Source organism: Oncorhynchus nerka, linkage group LG5 (assembly GCF_034236695.1).
Source record: "Oncorhynchus nerka isolate Pitt River linkage group LG5, Oner_Uvic_2.0, whole genome shotgun sequence".
In the NCBI taxonomy this organism is placed as follows: Eukaryota; Metazoa; Chordata; class Actinopteri; order Salmoniformes; family Salmonidae; genus Oncorhynchus; species Oncorhynchus nerka.
The window spans coordinates 16,302,198-16,322,638 of record NC_088400.1 but is presented as its reverse complement, the minus strand read 5'-3'; the positions used below and the strand labels follow the sequence as shown (position 1 = coordinate 16,322,638).

The window sequence follows — 20,441 nt, the reverse complement described above, 5'->3', positions numbered from 1 at the left end:
GTTAGAGTGAGATAATGCCAGAGAGATACACTGCTAACGAGAGATAATGTTAGAGATCATGCTAGATATATATAATGTTAGAGTGAGATAATGCTAGAGAGATATAATGCTAGAGATATAATGTTAAAGAAATATAATGTTAGAGATAATGCTAGAGAGATATAATGTTAGAGTGATGTACTCTTAAAGAGATAATGCTAGAGCTGATTCAAATCATCCAAGCTTTTTGATGAGTTGATCATTTGAATCAGCTGTATTGCTTGGTAGAAGAAAAAAATGTTTGCCCCTTTGGGTCCCCCGGACCAGGATTGAGAACCAGTGTGCTAGAGAGATATCATTTGGCATAAAATGTTAGATATAATGATAGATACAACATTAGAGACATTTCATTTAGGAGAGATATGTTAGATGTAATGCTAGATACAACATTAGAGACATTTCATTTAGGAGAGATATGTTAGATGTAATGCTAGATACAACATTAGAGACATTTCATTTAGGAGAGATATGTTAGATGTAATGCTAGATACAACATTAGAGACATTTCATTTAGGAGAGATATGTTAGATGTAATGCTAGATACAACATTAGAGACATTTCATTTAGGAGAGATATGTTAGATGTAATGCTAGATACAACATTAAAGACATTTCATTTAGGAGAGATATGTTAGATGTAATGCTAGAGGGATGTCATTTTAGATATAATGTTCAATATAATGCTAGAAAGATATAATGCCAGACATATCATTTTAGATATAATGTTACATATAATGCTAAAGAGATATAATGTTAAATAGATATAATGCTAGAGAGATATAATGTTAGAAATATATATTGTTCGATATAATGCTAGAGATCTATAATTTTAGATATAATGTTCAATATAATGCTAGAAAGATATAATGCCAGACATATAATTTCAGATATAATGTTACATATAATGCTAAAGAGATATAATGTTAAATAGATGTAATGCCAGAGAGATATAATGCCAGAGAGAGATAATGCCAGAGAGAGATAATGCTAGAGAGATACAATGCTGGAGTTATATGATGTTAGATATAATGTTAGAGAGATATAACATTAGAGAGATATCATGTTAGAGAGATATAACATTAGAGAGATGTAATGTTAGAGATATAGCATTAGAGAGATATAATGTTCGAGAGATATCTTGTTGGAGAGATATAATGTTAGAGAGATATAATGCAGGGAGATACACCGTTAAAGAGAGATAATGTTAGAGAGATATAATGTATGAGATATATAGTGCTTGAGAGATATAATGTTAAATAGATATAACGTTAAAGCTATTTAATGTTAAAGAGAGAGTTAATGTTAAAGAGATATATTGTTGGATATAATGTTAGAGGGATATAATGCTAGATATATAATGTTAAAGAGATATAATCTTAGAGATATATAATGCTAGATATATAATGTTAGAGTGATATAATGTTAGAGAGATATAATGTTAGAGTGATATACTGTTAAAGAGAGATAATGTTAGAGATAATGCTAGAGATATATAATGTTAGAGTGAGATAATGCAGGGAGATACACCGTTAAAGAGAGATACTGTTAGAGATAATGCTAGAGATATATCATGTTAGAGTGAGATAATGCTAGATAGATATAATGCTAGAGATATAATGTTAAAGAAATATAATGTTAGAGATAATGCTAGAGAGATATAATGTTAGAGTGATGTACTGTTAAAGAGATAATGCTAGAGCTAATTCAAATCATCCAAGCTTTTTGATGAGTTGATCATTTGAATCAGCTGTATTGCTTGGTAGAAGAAAAAAATGTTTGCCCCTTTGGGTCCCCCGGACCAGGATTGAGAACCAGTGTGCTAGAGAGATATCATTTGGCATAAAATGTTAGATATAATGCTAGATACAACATTAGAGACATTTCATTTAGGAGAGATATGTTAGATATAATGCTAGATACAGCATTAGAGACATTTAATTTAGGAGAGATATGTTAGATGTAATGCTAGATACAACATTACAACGACAACACCCTGTCGTTCTCAACTAACAGCAAGGCGGTGGCCCGTTCTTGTAGGTTCATGCTCTACAACATCCGCAGAGTACGACCCTGCCTCACACAGGAAGCAGCGCAGGTCCTAATCCAGGCACTTGTCATCTCCCGTCTGGATTACTGCAACTCGCTGTTGGTTGGGCTCCCTGCCTGTGCCATTAAACCCCTACAACTCATCCAGAACGCCGCAGCCCGTCTGGTGTTCAACCTTCCCAAGTTCTCTCACGTCACCCCGCTCCTCCGCTCTCTCCACTGGCTTCCAGTTGAAGCTCGCATCCGCTACAAGACCATGGTGCTTGCCTACGGAGCTGTGAGGGGAACGGCACCTCAGTACCTCCAGGCTCTGATCAGGCCCTACACCCAAACAAGGGCACTGCGTTCATCCACCTCTGGCCTGCTCGCCTCCCTACCACTGAGGAAGTACAGTTCCCACGCAGCCCAGTCAAAACTGTTCGCTGCTCTGGCCCCCCAATGGTGGAACAAACTCCCTCACGACGCCAGGACAGCGGAGTCAATCACCACCTTCCGGAGACACCTGAAACCCCACCTCTTTCAGGAATACCTAGGATAGGATAAAGTAATCCTTCTCACCCCCCCTTAAAAGATTTAGATGCACTATTGTAAAGTGGCTGTTCCACTGGATGTCTTAAGGTGAATGCACCAATTTGTAAGTCGCTCTGGATAAGAGCGTCTGCTAAATGACTTAAATGTAAATGTAAACATTAGAGACATTTCATTTAGGAGAGATATGTTAGATATAATGCTAGAGGGATGTCATTTTAGATATAATGTTCAATATAATGCTAGAAAGATATAATGCCAGACATATCATTTCAGATATAATGTTACATATAATGCTAAAGAGATATAATGTTAAATAGATATAATGCTAGAGAGATATAATGTTAGAAATATATATTGTTCGATATAATGCTAGAGATCTATAATTTTAGATATTATGTTAGAGAGATATACCATTATTTGTACGTTTAGAGAGATACAATGTTAGAGAGAATGTTAGAGAGATATAATTTTAGATGTAATGTTAGAGAGATATACTCTTATTTATAATGTTAGAGAGATATAATGCTATAGAGATATAATGCTATAGAGATATAATGCTATAGAGATATAATGCTATAGAGATATAATGCCAGAGAGATATAATGTTAGAGAGATATAATGTTAGAGAGATATAATGTTAGAGAGATATAATGTTAGAGAGATATAATGCTATAGAGATATAATGTTAGAGAGATATAATGTTAGAGAGATATAATGCTAGAGATATATAATGTTAGAGAGATATAATGCTAGAGATATATAATGTTAGAGAGATATAATGCTAGAGAGATATAATGTTAGAGAGATATAATGCTAGAGAGATATAATGTTAGAGAGATATAATGTTAGAGAGATATAGCATTAGAGAGATATAATGTTAGAGAGATATAGCATTAGAGAGATATAATGTTAGAGAGATATAATGTTAGAGAGATATAATGCTAGAGAGATATAATGTTAGATAGAGATGATGTTAGAGAGATATAATGTTAGATATAATGCTAGAGAGATATAATGTTAGATAGAGATATAGCATTAGAGAGATATAATGTTAGAGAGATATAATGTTAGAGAGATATAGCATTAGAGAGATATAATGTTAGAGAGATATAATGTTAGAGAGATATAGCATTAGAGAGATATAATGTTAGAGAGATATAGCATTAGAGAGATATAATGTTAGAGAGATATAGCATTAGAGAGATATAATGTTAGAGATATAGCATTAGAGAGATATAATGCTAGAGAGATATAATGTTAGAGATATAGCATTAGAGAGATATAATGCTAGAGAGATATAATGTTAGAGATATAGCATTAGAGAGATATAATGCTAGAGAGATATAATGCTAGAGAGATATAATGTTAGAGAGATATAATGTTAGATAGAGATGATGCTAGAGAGATATAATGTTAGATATAATGCTAGAGAGATATAATGTTAGATAGAGATGATGTTAGAGAGATATAATGTTAGATATAATGCTAGAGAGATATCATGTTAGATAGAGATGATCCTAGAGAGATATAATGTTAGATAGAGATGATGCTAGAGAGATATAATGTTAGAGATGATGCTAGAGAGATATAATGTTAGATATAATGCTAGAGAGATATAATGTTAGACAGAGATGATGCTAGAGAGATATAATGTTAGATATAATGCTAGAGAGATATCATGTTAGATATAATGCTAGAGAGATATAATGTTAGACAGAGATGATGCTAGAGAGATATAATGTTAGATATAATGCTAGAGAGATATCATGTTAGATAGAGATGATGTTAGAGAGATATAATGTTAGATAGAGATGATGCTAGAGAGATATAATGTTAGATATAATGCTAGAGAGATATAATGTTAGATAGAGATGATGCTAGAGAGATATAATGTTAGATATAATGCTAGAGAGATATAATGTTAGATAGAGATGATGCTAGAGAGATATATTGTTAGATATAATGCTAGAGAGATATATGGTTAGATAGAGATATAATGTTAGATAGAGATGATGCTAGAGAGATATAATGTTAGATATAATGCTAGAGAGATATATGGTTAGATAGAGATATAATGTTAGATAGAGATGATGCTAGAGAGATATAATGTTAGATATAATGCTAGAGAGATATAATGTTAGAGATGATGCTAGAGAGATATTATTCTATTTCTCTGCTTTTCTACCCAGCAGCACCCGTCTGAGGCAGAGGTCCTCATCACAGCTGAGGGAGAGGAGATGACACTCCGTCTGCACAGGAATGAGTAAGAACCTTACTGTACCCTACCATAAAATACTGTTGTCGTGTCTTTGGCTATGACGGATTAAGTGATATGACATGCTATTCTTGTAAGGGTTTTCCTTAGGAGAAGTAGAAGCGGACCAAAATGCAGCGTGGTTTCTTTGATTCATGTTTAATAACAAAAGATAAACACGAACACTACAAAAACAATAAACGTGGAAAACCAAAAACAGCCCTATCTGGTGCAAAACACAGAGACAGGAACAATCACCCACAAACACACAGTGAAACCCAGGCTACCTAAGTATGATTCTCAATCAGAGACAACTAATGACACCTGCCTCTGATTGAGAACCATACTAGGCCGAAACATAGAAATACCCCAAAACATAGAAAAACAAACATAGACTGCCCACCCAACTCACGCCCTGACCATACTAAATAAATACAAGACAAAGGAAATAAAGGTCAGAACGTGACAATTCTATAAAATAATTTCTCCGTAATTAATATTACCTGATTGAGCTAATCATGTAAGTGTAATTAACTAGAGAGTCGGGAACCACAAAATAATATTTATAGAGCTGTTATCTTCCGAATAAACTCTTAAAGACCTAGTAATATTTTACATCAATAGCAGTCAATGTTAATTGTCATCTTAATTCAGTCTCATCTGAAAGTTGTAAATTCTTGGTTATCTGCACGAACCCTGGCTAACAAGTTGAATCAGCAATACAAAATTGGGTTTAATTATTTATTTACTAAATACCTAACTAATCACACAGAATTACACATACACATAATTAATCATAACTTGATTACAAATGACATCATAAAGGAAAACGTCCCTAGCGGGCGGAACAGATATGACAGCTTGTTACACAAAAGAAAAGGGCTGGGTTTGAGTGAAAGAGCGCTAAGACTGAGGAACAAAGGGCGAAGCTGTGCTATCGTAAATACAATATCTTATGCATTCTAAATTATCGCCCATTTGGAAAAGGAAAATGCAATAAATATTTACTCTGAGCTGCGCTTCAGTAGGTTGGTGGTAGATGGAAGGCCGTGTTGCCAAACCGAGTCCTTTGAAGAATGTCTCTGGTGGTCAATTAGATACTTTGTAGTAACTTCGTTGTGTGATAGATGGGATACTCTGTCTGTTCCTTCCTAACCCTCGTTTGCAGCTGCTGTTGATAACTCAACGGCTAGGAGGTATCACTTCTGTAGTGAATAAGAGTTCAGAGTTCATACCATTCGCAACCAAAGCTCATGCTGATGTCGGCTTCGTTCTGTAGTTATTATCTGAACCATTCTGACATCGGACCGTCGTCCTCACATCCTCGGAACAGGAGGTTACATTGTCGTCAAGGCTTTATATAGGAAGGGAGAGGAGGGCGTGTTTGAAAAGTTTTATAGCCCACTGATTGAGCAGAGCCCTAAACTTATAAAAACCCAATTCACACATTTTAGAAGCTAAAATCATATTTCATCCCATCACGAATAATTGAATATTCAAACATTTAAACTGAACAACAATTCCGTGTGAATCCGATAACTCTGATGTGTAGACTTTCCACTGTAGAGTTTATTTCACCTTATCATTGATGAGAATGTCTCAGATGACAACCGAACTGACATCATATTCATTAAGTACCACCGCATATGTTCAATTGGTCGGATTAGCAGAATATAGTTCATTTCCCCCCACCTTCTGATGTTCCCAGAATCTCTATATTAACCAAAGGGGTTGGCAAATGTAACATCAGTAGGGTAGAGAGAGGAAAAAGGGGGAAAGAGGTATTATGACTGTCATAAACCTACCCCCAGGCCAACGTCATGACACTGTACTATACCATACCTTACTGTACTGTTCCATAGCATACTGTACCATACCATACAATACTGTATTATACCATACATAACTGTATTATTTCATAACATACTGCATTATATCATAACATACTGTATTATACCATAAAATACTGTACTATACCATAAAATACTGTATTATACCATAAAATACTGTACTATACCATACAATACTGTACTATACCATACATTACTGTATTATTTCATAACATACTGTATTATATCATAACATACTGTATTATACCATAAAATACTGTACTATACCATAAAATACTGTACTATACCATAAAATACTGTATTATACCATAACATGCTGTACTATACCATAACATGATGTACTATACCATAACATACTGTACTATACCATAAAATACTGTACTATACCATAACATGATGTACTATACCATAACATGCTGTACTATAGCATAAAATACTGTATTATACCATAACATGATGTACTATACCATAACATGATGTACTATTCCATAACATGATGCACTATACCATAACATGATGCACTATACCATAACATGATGTACTATTCCATAACATGATGCACTATACCATAACATGATGCACTATACCATAACATGATGTACTATTCCATAACATGCTGTATCACACTGTACTATACTGTACTATACCACACACACACACACACACACACACACACACACACACACACACACACACACACACACACACACACACACACACACACACACACACACAGAGAGAAAGAGAAAGGGAGTCTCAGACCTCATCCCATATGTTTGAGTTTAGTTAGACAGATGTCAAAGTGAACATATGTTTTACATAGGGATGGAGGGAAGGAGAGGGGGATGGAGTAGAGAAAGATAGAGGGATGTCACCTGAGGGGAAACAGGAAGTGACTATCTTCTCCATCTGTTGAAAGTAGTGATGGACAGATGAATACTGGTGATGAGAGGAAAAGAAAATGACTTAGAGGAAGGATGTTTTTCTGTCAACATTGATGCTGTAATGGCTAACGACACATTGACCCGTGTCACAGTCTCTCAGTCTCTCAGATCATCTGGCTAACAACACAATGACTGAGTCCCTATGGCCACAATACAGAGGGAGGGATTACATTAACTTCCAGGGAACAGCAGACTTCCACGGAGTGTGACTCCACTGTGTCTGGCTGACTCTCCCCTCAGGGAGAAGGCCTCAGCAGGTGGTTACATTACAGGTGGGGGAGTGATTAACATCAGGGTGTGTTTGTGTGTGTGTGTGTGTGTGTGTGTGTGTGTGTGTGTGTGTGTGTGTGTGTGTGTGTGTGTGTCATTAGCAGACATTCTTTGAAATGAGATAAGAGAGGTACTATTTTACTGAGGTTGTGCTTTAGTAATCTGACTGCTCAACATCCTCAGAGGAACCTTTTAGTAATCTGACTGCTCACCATCCTCAGAGGAACCTTTAGTAATCTGATTGCTCAACATCCTCAGAGGAACCTGTAGTAATCTGATTGTTCAACATCCTCAGAGGAACCTTTAGTAATCTGACTGCTCACCCTCCTCAGAGGAACCTTTAGTAATCTGACTGCTCACCATCCTCAGAGGAACCTGTAGTAATCTGATTGCTCAACATCCTCAGAGGAACCTTTAGTAATCTGACTGCTCATCATCCTCAGAGGAACCTTTAGTAATCTGACTGCTCACCATCCTCAGAGGAACCTTTAGTAATCTGACTGCTCATCATCCTCAGAGGAACCTTTAGTAATCTGACTGCTCACCATCCTCAGAGGAACCTTTAGTAATCTGACTGCTCATCATCCTCAGAGGAACCTTTAGTAATCTGACTGCTCAACATCCTCAGAGGAACCTGTAGTAATCTGACTGCTCACCATCCTCAGAGGACCCTAGAAAAGAAAGCCTTCTCCCAGCCCAAGCCCCAGTCCCAACCCACTCTTGTACCCCTACGTCAACCCCTACCCCAGTCCTCTACCCCTCTACCCCAGCCCTCTACAGCAGTCCTCTACCCAAAGATCTCTTTACCCCAGTCCTCTACCCCTCTACCCCAGCCCTCTACAGCAGTCCTCTACCCAAAGATCTCTTTACCCCAGTCCTCTACCCCTCTACCCCAGCCCTCTACAGCAGTCCTCTACCCAAAGATCTCTTTACCCCAGTCCTTTTTACCCCAGTCCTCTTAACCCCAGTCCTCTACAGCAGTCCTCTACCCAAAGATCTCTTGACCCCAGTCCTTTACCCAGTCCTTTTTACCCCAGTCTTCTACCCCAGTCCTTTTTACCCCAGTCCTCTTTACCCCAATCTTCTACCCCAGTCCTCTTTAACCCAGTCCTGTTTAACCCAGTCCTCTTTAACCCAGTCCTCTTTACCCCAGTCCTGTTTATCCTCTTTACCCCAGTCCTGTTTAACCCAGTCCTGTTTAACCCAGTCCTCTTTAACCCAGTCCTCTTTACCCCAGTCCTGTTTAACCCAGTCCTTTTTACCCCAGTCCTCTTTACCCCAGTCTTCTACCCCAGTCCTCTTTACCCCAGTCCTGTTTAACCCAGTCCTCTTTACCCCAGTCCTGTTTAACCCAGTCCTCTTTACCCCAGTCCTGTTTAACCCAGTCCTCTTTACCCCAGTCCTGTTTAACCCAGTCCTCTTTACCCCAGTCCTGTTTAACCCAGTCCTCTTTACCCCAGTCCTGTTTAACCCAGTCCTATTTACCCCAGTCCTTTACACCAGTCCCCTACCCCAGTCCTCTTTACCCCAGTACACTGCCCAGCCCTCTACACCAGTCATCCTTGCCTCAGCTCTCTCTTTCCTTGAACTCGCCTCTACTACAGTCCTCTACCCCAGTCCTGTACACCAGTCCTCTTTGCCTCAGCTCTCTCTTTCCTTGTCCTTGAACTCTCCTCTCCAACAGTCCTCTACTGTACTCCAGCCTCATCCCCCTGCTCCAGTCCTATACCTCACCAGCCTTATCCCCCTGCTCCAGTCCTATACCTCACCAGCCTTATCCCCCTGCTCCAGTCCTATACCTCACCAGCCTCATCCCCCTGCTCCAGTCCTATACCTCACCAGCCTTATCCCCCTGCTCCAGTCATATACCTCACCAGCCTTATCCCCCTGCTCCAGTCCTATACCTCACCAGCCTTATCCCCTGCTCCAGTCCTACACCTCACCAGCCTTATCCCCTGCTCCAGTCCTATACCTCACCAGCCTTATCCCCCTGCTCCAGTCCTATACCTCACCAGCCTTATCCCCCTGCTCCAGTCCTATACCTCACCAGCCTTATCCCCCTGCTCCAGTCCTATACCTCACCAGCCTTAATCCCCTGCTCCAGTCCTATACCTCACCAGCCTTATCCCCTGCTCCAGTCCTATACCTCACCAGCCTTATCCCCTGCTCCAGTCCTATACCTCACCAGCCTTATCCCCTGCTCCAGTCCTATACCTCACCAGCCTTATCCCCCTGCTCCAGTCCTATACCTCACCAGCCTTATCCCCTGCTCCAGTCCTATACCTCACCAGCCTTATCCCCTGCTCCAGTCCTAAACCTCACCAGCCCTATCCCCTGCTCCAGTCCTATACCTCACCAGCCGTATCCCCTGCTCCAGTCCTATACCTCACCAGCCTTATCCCCTGCTCCAGTCCTAAACCTCACCAGCCCTATCCCCTGTTCCAGTCCTAAACCTCACCAGCATTATTCCCCTGCTCCAGTCCTAAACCTCACCAGCCTTATCCCCCTGCTCCAGTCCTAAACCTCACCAGCCTTATCCCCCTGCTCCAGTCCTATACCTCACCAGCCTTATCCCCCTGCTCCAGTCCTAAACCTCACCAGCCTTATCCCCTGCTCCAGTCCTATACCTCACCAGCCTTATCCCCTGCTCCAGTCCTATACCTCACCAGCCTTATCCCCTGCTCCAGTCCTATACCTCACCAGCCTTATCCCCCTGCTCCAGTCCTATACCTCACCAGCCCTATCCCCTGCTCCAGTCCTATACCTCACCAGCCTTATCCCCTGCTCCAGTCCTATACCTCACCAGCCTTATCCCCTGCTCCAGTCCTATACCTCACCAGCCTTATCCCCTGCTCCAGTCCTATACCTCACCAGCCTTATCCCCTGCTCCAGTCCTATACCTCACCAGCCTTATCCCCTGCTCCAGTCCTAAACCTCACCAGCCTTATCCCCCTGCTCCAGTCCTATACCTCACCAGCCTTATCCCCCTGCTCCAGTTCTAAACCTCACCAGCCTCATCCCCTGCTCCAGTCCTAAACCTCACCAGCCTCATCCCCCTGCTCCAGTCCTATACCTCACCAGCCTCCAGTCCTAGTCTCACCAGCCTCCAGTCAATGGATGTTTATCATCAGGTTGAGGGAATAAAGGAGATTAAGTTTTCTCTCCTTCTTTCTACCTTGATCATTATTTCCTTTCATCTCCTTTCCTGTTGTCTGGCTGTCCTTCTCTCTCTCTTCCCCTCCCGCTCTCATTCTCTCTCTCATTCTCTCTCTATCACCTTATGTCTCCTCCCTCTCTCCTTCTCTCTCTCTTCCCCTCTCTATCACCTTATGTCTCCTCCCTCTCTCCTTCTCTCTCTCTTCCCCTCTATCATCTTATGTCTCCTCCCTCTCTCCTTCTCTATTTCAGTCTGTCTCCTTTGCTCTTGTCTTTGAATCACTTAATAATAAACCTGCTGTGAATTTGCGTGTGTGTGTGTGTGTGTGTGTGTGTGAGAGAGTGTTGCAGGGCTTTTAGTCTAATGAAAGGCTGTGTTGGGGCCAGAGGGGGACGGTGATTTGGTTAAGTCAGGCGGGGCTGTGCTGCTGACTCAGAGAGAGACAGAGAGAGAAGCAGAGAGAGAGAAACGGAAAGATGGAGAGGGAGAAAGCGAGACATGGAAGGACAAGAGAAGGGTAGAGGTCAGGAAAGACTGGGGGAGTTAAGAAATGAGAGGAGACATTTGGTCGGTCGCGGGGGGAGGGTTATGTGGTTTTCAAATCTGTTTATTGTCCTGTTCCCCCCTGCACCTCGCCTCCCTCCCTATTCCATTCTTACAGTACATTAACCCTCTGCCTTGACAGTAGAACTCCTCTGTCCAACCCTCTCCTCTGTCCAACCCTCTCCTCTGTCCAACCCTCTCCTCTGTCCACCCCTCTCCTCTGTCCAGACCTCTCCTCTGTCCACCCCTCTCCTCTGTCCAGCCCTCTCCTCTGTCCAACCCTCTCCTCTGTCCAACCCTCTCCTCTGTCCAGACCTCTCCTCTGTCCACCCCTCTCCTCTGTCCAGCCCTCTCCTCTGTCCAGCCCTCTTCTCTGTCCAGCCCTCTCCTCTGTCCAGCCCTCTCCTCTGTCCACCCCTCTCCTCTGTCCAGCCCTCTCCTCTGTCCAGCCCTCTCCTCTGTCCACCCATCTCCTCTGTCCAACCCTCTCCTCTGTCCAACCCTCTCCTCTGTCCACCCCTCTCCTCTGTCCACCCCTCTCCTCTGTCCACCCCTCTCCTCTGTCCAGCCCTCTCCTCTCCTCTGTCCACCCCTCTCCTTTCCTATGTCCACCCCTCTCTTCTGTCCACCCCTCTCCTCTGTCCACTCCTCTCCTCTGTCCAGCCCTCTCCTCTCCTATGTCCACCCCTCTCCTTTCCTATGTCCACCCCTCTCCTCTGTCCACCCCTCTCCTCTGTCCACTCCTCTCCTCTGTCCAGCCCTCTCCTTTCCTCTGTCCACCCCTCTCCTCTGTCCACCCCTCTCCTATGTCCACCCCTCTCCTCTGTCCACCCCTCTCCTTTCCTATGTCCACCCCTCTCCTCTGTCCACCCCTCTCCTTTCCTCTGTCCACCCCTTTCCTCTGTCCACCCCTCTCCTCTGTCCACCCCTCTCCTCTGTCCACCCCTCTCCTTTCCTCTGTCCACCCCTCTCCTTTCCTCTGTCCACCCCTCTCCTCTGTCCACCCCTCTCCTCTGTCCACCCCTCTCCTCTGTCCAGCCCTCTCCTTTCCTCTGTCCACCCCTCTCCTCTGTCCACCCCTCTCCTATGTCCACCCCTCTCCTCTGTCCACCCCTCTCCTTTCCTCTGTCCACCCCTTTCCTCTGTCCACCCCTCTCCTCTGTCCACCCCTCTCCTCTGTCCTCCCCTTTCCTCTGTCCACCCCTCTCCTCTGTCCACCCCTCTCCTCTGTCCACCCCTTTCCTCTGTCCACCCCTCTCCTTTCCTCTGTCCACCCCTTTCCCCTGTCCACCCCTCTCCTCTGTCCACCCCTCTCCTCTGTCCACCCCTTTCCTCTGTCCACCCCTCTCCTCTGTCCACCCCTCTCCTCTGTCCACCCCTCTCCTATGTCCAGCCCTCTCCTATGTCCACCCCTCTCCTCTGTCCACCCCTCTCCTCTGTCCACCCCTCTCCTCTGTCCACCCCTCTCCTATGTCCAGCCCTCTCCTATGTCCACCCCTCTCCTCTGTCCACCCCTCTCCTATGTCCACCCCTCTCCTCTGTCCACCCCTCTCCTATGTCCACCCCTCTCCTCTGTCCACCCCTCTCCTTTCCTATGTCCACCCCTCTCCTTTCCTATGTCCACCCCTCTCCTCTGTCCACCCCTCTCCTCTGTCCACTCCTCTCCTCTGTCCAGCCCTCTCCTATGTCCACCCCTCTCCTCTGGCCAGCCCTCTCCTCTGTCCACTCCTCTCCTCTGTCCAGCCCTCTCCTTTCCTCTGTCCACCCCTCTCCTATGTCCACCCATTTCCTCTGGCCAGCCCTCTCCTTTTCTCTGTCCAACCCTCTCCTCTGTCCAACCCTCTCCTCTGTCCACCCCTCTCCTCTTTCCACTGCTCTCTGTCCATTCCTTTCCTCTCCTCTGTCCACCCCTCTCCTCTGTCCACCACTCTTCTCTGTCCACCACTCTCCTCTGTCCACTCCTTTCCACTCCTATCCTCTCCACCCCACTCCTCCATCATCCCCTCTCCTCCCTCTCCTCCCCTCTCATCTCCACTCCTCCCTCTCCACCCCTCTTCTCACCTCTCCTCTCATCCTTTTCCCAGTAGAGTAGTTTAAGCTTCAGGTCATCACAAGTCCCCCACTGTACAGTCAGGATGTAGAGAATGATGACCACACACAGAGACAGAAACCAGACAGACAGAAACCAGACCAGACAGACACCAGATAGACGCCACACCAAACAGACACCAGACGAGACAGACACCAGATAGACACCATACCAGACAGACACCAGACAGACAGACACCAGACAGAGACATTTCTTCTCTCTGTGACTTTGGTATGTTTGATATATAACAGAGACATCTCTTCTCTCCGTGACTTTGGTATGTTTGATATATAACAGAGACATCTCTTCTCTCTGTGACTTTGGTACGTTTGATATATAACAGAGACATCTCTTCTCTCTGTGACTTTGGTATGTTTGATATATAACAGAGACATCTCTTCTCTCTGTGACTTTGGTACGTTTGATATATAACAGAGACATCTCTTCTCTCTGTGACTTTGGTATGTTTGATATATAACAGAGACATCTCTTCTCTCTGTGACTTTGGTACGTTTGATATATAACAGAGACATCTCTTCTCTCTGTGACTTTGGTATGTTATATATATATACAGAGACATCTCTTCTCTCTGTGACTTTGGTATGTTTGATATATAACAGAGACATCTCTTCTCTCTGTGACTTTGGTACGTTTGCTTGTCTTTCTTTCTTTCTTTCTTTCAGTTGATGTTTAGTCTTTCACCGCTACAGATCTATGTGCTTGTGTGACTTTAGCTTGACCCCCGGCTAAGACAGTCTGACACACACACACACACACACACACACACACACACACACACACACACACACACACATCCTCCCGGCTCTGCCATTAAAAGCCCCTTCATCATTCATTTCTGAGTAGCCTCTAGTTGCGTCATCCCCTGCCCCCCCCTCCATTTAGCTCTAGTGAAGTCACACACACACACACACACACACACACACACACACACACACACACACACACACACACACACACACACACACTGAGAGACCCTGATGATGTCATCTGATACCAGGACAGATTGCGACCCACTGACCCGCCCCTTTTCCCCCTCTCTCTCTATCCACATCTATCCATCTTTCCTAATCCCCTCTCTCTCTATCCACATCTATCCATCTTTCCTAATCCCCCTCTCTCTATCCACATCTATCCATCTTTCCTAATCCCCCTCTCTCTATCCATCTTTCCTAATCCCCCTCTCTCTCTATCCACATCTATCCATCTTTCCTAATCCCCCTCTCTCTCTCTATCCACATCTATCCATCTTTCCTCATCCCCCTCTCTCTCTCTATCCATCTTTCCTAATCCCCCTCTCTCTATATCCACATCTATCCATCTTTCCTAATCCCCCTCTCTCTCTATCCACATCTATCCATCTTTCCTAATCCCCCTCTTTCTCTATCCACATCTATCCATCTTTCCTCATCCCCCTCTCTCTCTATCCACATCTATCCATCTTTCCTAATCCCCCTCTCTCTCTATCCACATCTATCCATCTTTCCTAATCCCCCTCTCTCTCTATCCACATCTATCCATCTTTCCTAATCCCCCTCTCTCTCTATCCACATCTATCCATCTTTCCTAATCCCCTTCTCTCTCTATCCACATCTATCCATCTTTCCTAATCCCCCCTCTCTCTCTATCCACATCTATCCATCTTTCCTAATCCCCCTCTCTCTCTATCCACATCTATCCATCTTTCCTAATCCCCCTCTCTCTCTATCCACATCTATCCATCTTTCCTAATCCTCCCTCTTTCTCTATCCACATCTATCCATCTTTCCTAATCCCCCTCTCTCTCTATCCACATCTATCCATCTTTCCTCATCCCCCTCTTTCTCTATCCATCTTTCCTAATCCCCCTCTCTCTCTATCCACATCTATCCATCTTTCCTCATCCCCCTCTCTCTCTATCCACATCTATCCATCTTTCCTAATCCCCCTCTCTCTCTATCCACATCTATCCATCTTTCCTAATCCCCCTCTCTCTCTATCCACATCTATCCATCTTTCCTAATCCCCCTCTCTCTCTATCCATCTTTCCTAATCCCCCTCTCTCTCTATCCACATCTATCCATCTTTCCTAATCCCCCTCTCTCTCTATCCACATCTATCCATCTTTCCTAATCCTCTTCTCTCTCTATCCATCTTTCCTAATCCCCCTCTCTCTCTATCCACATCTATCCATCTTTCCTAATCCCCTTCTCTCTCTATCCATCTTTCCTAATCCTCCCCCTCTCTCTATCCACATCTATCCATCTTTCCTCATCCCCCTCGCTCTCTATCCACATCTATCCATCTTTCCTAATCCTCCCTCTTTCTCTATCCACATCTATCCATCTTTCCTAATCCCCCTCTCTCTCTATCCACATCTATCCATCTTTCCTAATCCCCCTCTTTCTCTATCCATCTTTCCGAATCCCCCTCTCTCTCTATCCACATCTATCCATCTTTCCTAATCCCCCTCTTTCTCTATCCATCTTTCCTAATCACCCTCTCTCTCTATCCACATCTATCCATCTTTCCTAATCCCCCTCTCTCTCTATCCACATCTATCCATCTTTCCTAATCCCCCTCTCTCTCTATCCACATCTATCCATCTTTCCTCATCCCCCTCTCTCTCTATCCACATCTATCCATCTTTCCTAATCCCCCCTCTCTCTATCCACATCTATCCATCTTTCCTAATCCCCTCTCTCTCTATCCACATCTATCCATCTTTCCTAATCCCCTCTCTCTCTATCCACATCTATCCATCTTTCCTAATCCCCCTCTTTCTCTATCCACATCTATCCATCTTTCCTAATCCCCTCTCTCTCTATCCACATCTATCCATCTTTCCTAATCCCCCTCTCTCTATCCACATCTATCCATCTTTCCTAATCCCCTCTCTCTCTATCCACATCTATCCATCTTTCCTAATCCCCTTCTCTCTCTATCCATCTTTCCTAATCCTCCCCTCTCTCTATCCACATCTATCCATCTTTCCTAATCCCCCTCTCTCTCTATCCACATCTATCCATCTTTCCTAATCCCCCTTTCTCTATCCATCTTTCCTAATCCCCCTCTCTCTCTATCCACATCTATCCATCTTTCCTAATCCCCCTCTTTCTCTATCCATCTTTCCTAATCCCCTCTCTCTCTATCCACATCTATCCATCTTTCCTAATCCCCCTCTCTCTATCCACATCTATCCATCTTTCCTAATCCCCTCTCTCTCTATCCACATCTATCCATCTTTCCTCATCCCCCTCTCTCTATCCACATCTATCCATCTTTCCTAATCCCCCTCTCTCTATCCACATCTATCCATCTTTCCTAATCCCCTCTCTCTCTATCCACATCTATCCATCTTTCCTAATCCCCCTCTCTCTCTATCCACATCTATCCATCTTTCCTAATCCCCCTCTTTCTCTATCCACATCTATCCATCTTTCCTAATCCCCCTCTCTCTCTATCCACATCTATCCATCTTTCCTAATCCCCCTCTCTCTCTATCCACATCTATCCATCTTTCCTAATCCCCCTCTCTCTATCCACATCTATCCATCTTTCCTAATCCCCCTCTCTCTATCCATCTTTCCTAATCCCCCTCTTTCTCTATCCACATCTATCCATCTTTCCTAATCCCCCTCTCTCTCTATCCACATCTATCCATCTTTCCTAATCCCCCTCTCTCTCTATCCACATCTATCCATCTTTCCTAATCCCCCTCTTTCTCTATCCACATCTATCCATCTTTCCTAATCCCCCTCTCTCTCTATCCACATCTATCCATCTTTCCTAATCCCCCCTCTGTCTCTATCCACATCTATCCATCTTTCCTAATCCCCTCTCTCTCTATCCACATCTATCCATCTTTCCTAATCCCCCTCTTTCTCTATCCACATCTATCCATCTTTCCTAATCCCCCTCTCTCTCTATCCACATCTATCCATCTTTCCTAATCCCCCCTCTCTCTCTATCCACATCTATCCATCTTTCCTAATCCCCCTCTTTCTCTATCTCAGTCTCTCTCTCTTTCTTGCCCCTCCTCTCTCCCTCTTCCTCCCTCTCTTTCTCTCCCCCTCCTCTCTCTATCTCTCTCTGTCTTTCGTTCATTCGTGACTGAACCAAGTCTTTTGTCTTAGCCCTGCTCTCAGACTAGCTGGTTCTCAATCACAGCATCTGTCTGGAGCCTGGACTCCATAACCCATAACCCAAAACCCATTGTGCATACACTCAACAACAAAATAAAGGAACTCAGTCTGGCTTTCAACCTACTCTTGAAAGTTGTAATAGTAAAATGCACAAGCTGCAATTTCGAAATTGGGTATTGCATCGTCAGTTCCTCTTGTCATGTCAGTCATTGCATACATTAGAGAGCTGTTTATAACTTGTCAGAAATACGTTTTAAACCTTGTAAAAAGAGAGAGAGACAGAGAACTGTTTCCTGTACCATCTTCATTTCATGTTGTGTCTGTGTGTTTGTAACTGTAGTGTCAGGAGTCAGACCCATCACTGTCAGGCTGTAACCTCCCCTAGGACCATCACTGTGTCAGGCTGTAACCTCCCCTAGTACCATCACTGTGTCAGGCTGTAACCTCCCCTAGGACCATCACTGTGTCAGGCTGTAACCTCCCCTAGTACCATCACTGTGTCAGGCTGTAACCTCCCCTAGGACCATCACTGTGTCAGGCTGTAACCTCCCCTAGGACCATCACTGTCAGGCTGTAACCTCCCCTAGGACCATCACTGTCAGGCTGTAACCTCCCCTAGTACCATCACTGTGTCAGGCTGTAACCTCCCCTAGGACCATCACTGTGTCAGGCTGTAACCTCCCCTAGGACCATCACTGTGTCAGGCTGTAACCTCCCCTAGGACCATCACTGTCAGGCTGTAACCTCCCCTAGGACCATCACTGTGTCAGGCTGTAACCTCCCCTAGGACCATCACTGTCAGGCTGTAACCTCCCCTAGGACCATCACTGTCAGGCTGTAACCTCCCCTAGGACCATCACTGTGTCAGGCTGTAACCTCCCCTAGGACCATCACTGTGTCAGGCTGTAACCTCCCCTAGTACCATCACTGTGTCAGGCTGTAACCTCCCCTAGTACCATCACTGTGTCAGGCTGTAACCTCCCCTAGGACCATCACTGTGTCAGGCTGTAACCTCCCCTAGGACCATCACTGTGTCAGGCTGTAACCTCCCCTAGGACCATCACTGTGTCAGGCTGTAACCTCCCCTAGTACCATCACTGTGTCAGGCTGTAACCTCCCCTAGGACCATCACTGTGTCAGGCTGTAACCTCCCCTAGGACCATCACTGTGTCAAGCTGTAACCTCCCCTAGGACCATCACTGTGTCAGGCTGTAACCTCCCCTAGGACCATCACTGTGTCAAGCTGTAACCTCCCCTAGGACCATCACTGTGTCAGGCTGTAACCTCCCCTAGTACCATCACTGTGTCAGGCTGTAATCTCCCCTAGGACCATCACTGTGTCAGGCTGTAACCTCCCCTAGGATCATCACTGTGTCAGGCTGTAACCTCCCCTAGGACCATCACTCCATCCCTGTGTCAGGCTGTAACCTCCCCTAGGACCATCACTGTGTCAGGCTGTAAACTCCCCTAGGACAATCACTGTGTCAGGCTGTAACCTCCCCTAGGACCATCACTGTGTCAGGCTGTAACCTCCCCTAGTACCATCACTGTGTCAGGCTGTAATCTCCCCTAGGACCATCACTGTGTCAGGCTGTAACCTCCCCTAGGACCATCACTGTGTCAGGTTGTAAACTCCCCTAGGATCATCACTGTGTCAGGCTGTAACCTCCCCTAGGACCATCACTCCATCCCTGTGTCAGGCTGTAACCTCCCCTAGGACCATCACTGTGTCAGGCTGTAAACTCCCCTAGGACAATCACTGTGTCAGGCTGTAACCTCCCCTAGGACCATCACTGTGTCAGGCTGTAACCTCCCCTAGTACCATCACTGTGTCAGGCTGTAACCTCCCCTAGGACCATCACTGTGTCAGGCTGTAACCTCCCCTAGTACCATCACTGTGTCAGGCTGTAAACTCCACCAGGACCATCACTGTGTCAGGCTGTAAACTCCCCTAGGACCATCACTGTGTCAGGCTGTAACCTCCCCTAGTACAATCACTGTGTCAGGCTGTAAACTCCCCTAGGACCATCACTGTGTCAGGCTGTAACCTCCCCTAGTACCATCACAGTGTCAGACTGTAACCTCCCCTAGGATCATCACTGTGTCAGGCTGTAACCTCCCCTAGTACCATCACTGTGTCAGGCTGTAACCTCCCCTAGGACCATCACTGTGTCAAGCTGTAACCTCCCCTAGTACCATCACTGTGTCAGGCTGTAAACTCCCCTAGGACCATCACTGTGTCAGGCTGTAACCTCCACTAGTACCATCACTGTGTCAGGCCGTAAACTCCCCTAGGACCATCACTGTGTCAGGCTGTAACCTCCCCTAGGACCATCACTCCATCACTGTGTCAGGCTGTAAACTCCCCTAGGACCATCACTGTGACAGGCTGTAACCTCCCCTAGGACCATCACTGCGTCAGGCTGTAACCTCCCCTAGTACCATCACTGTGTCAGGCTGTAACCTCCCCTAGTACCATCACTGTGTCAGGCTGTAACCTCCCCTAGGACCATCACTGTGTCAGGCTGTAACCTCCCCTAGGACCATCACTGTGTCAGGCTGTAACCTCCCCTAGGA

General features: G+C 44.7%; 1 protein-coding gene across 1 annotated transcript in view; it reads left to right on the top strand.

Moving 5' to 3' along the window:
- Positions 1-20,441, top strand: part of LOC115124902 (disintegrin and metalloproteinase domain-containing protein 19-like) — a 56,441-nt gene that overhangs the window by 4,367 nt on the left and 31,633 nt on the right. Inside the window, 1 exon segment of the mRNA XM_065018408.1 lies at positions 4,808-4,878. Within this exon segment, the coding sequence (XP_064874480.1) occupies positions 4,808-4,878 (71 nt within the window).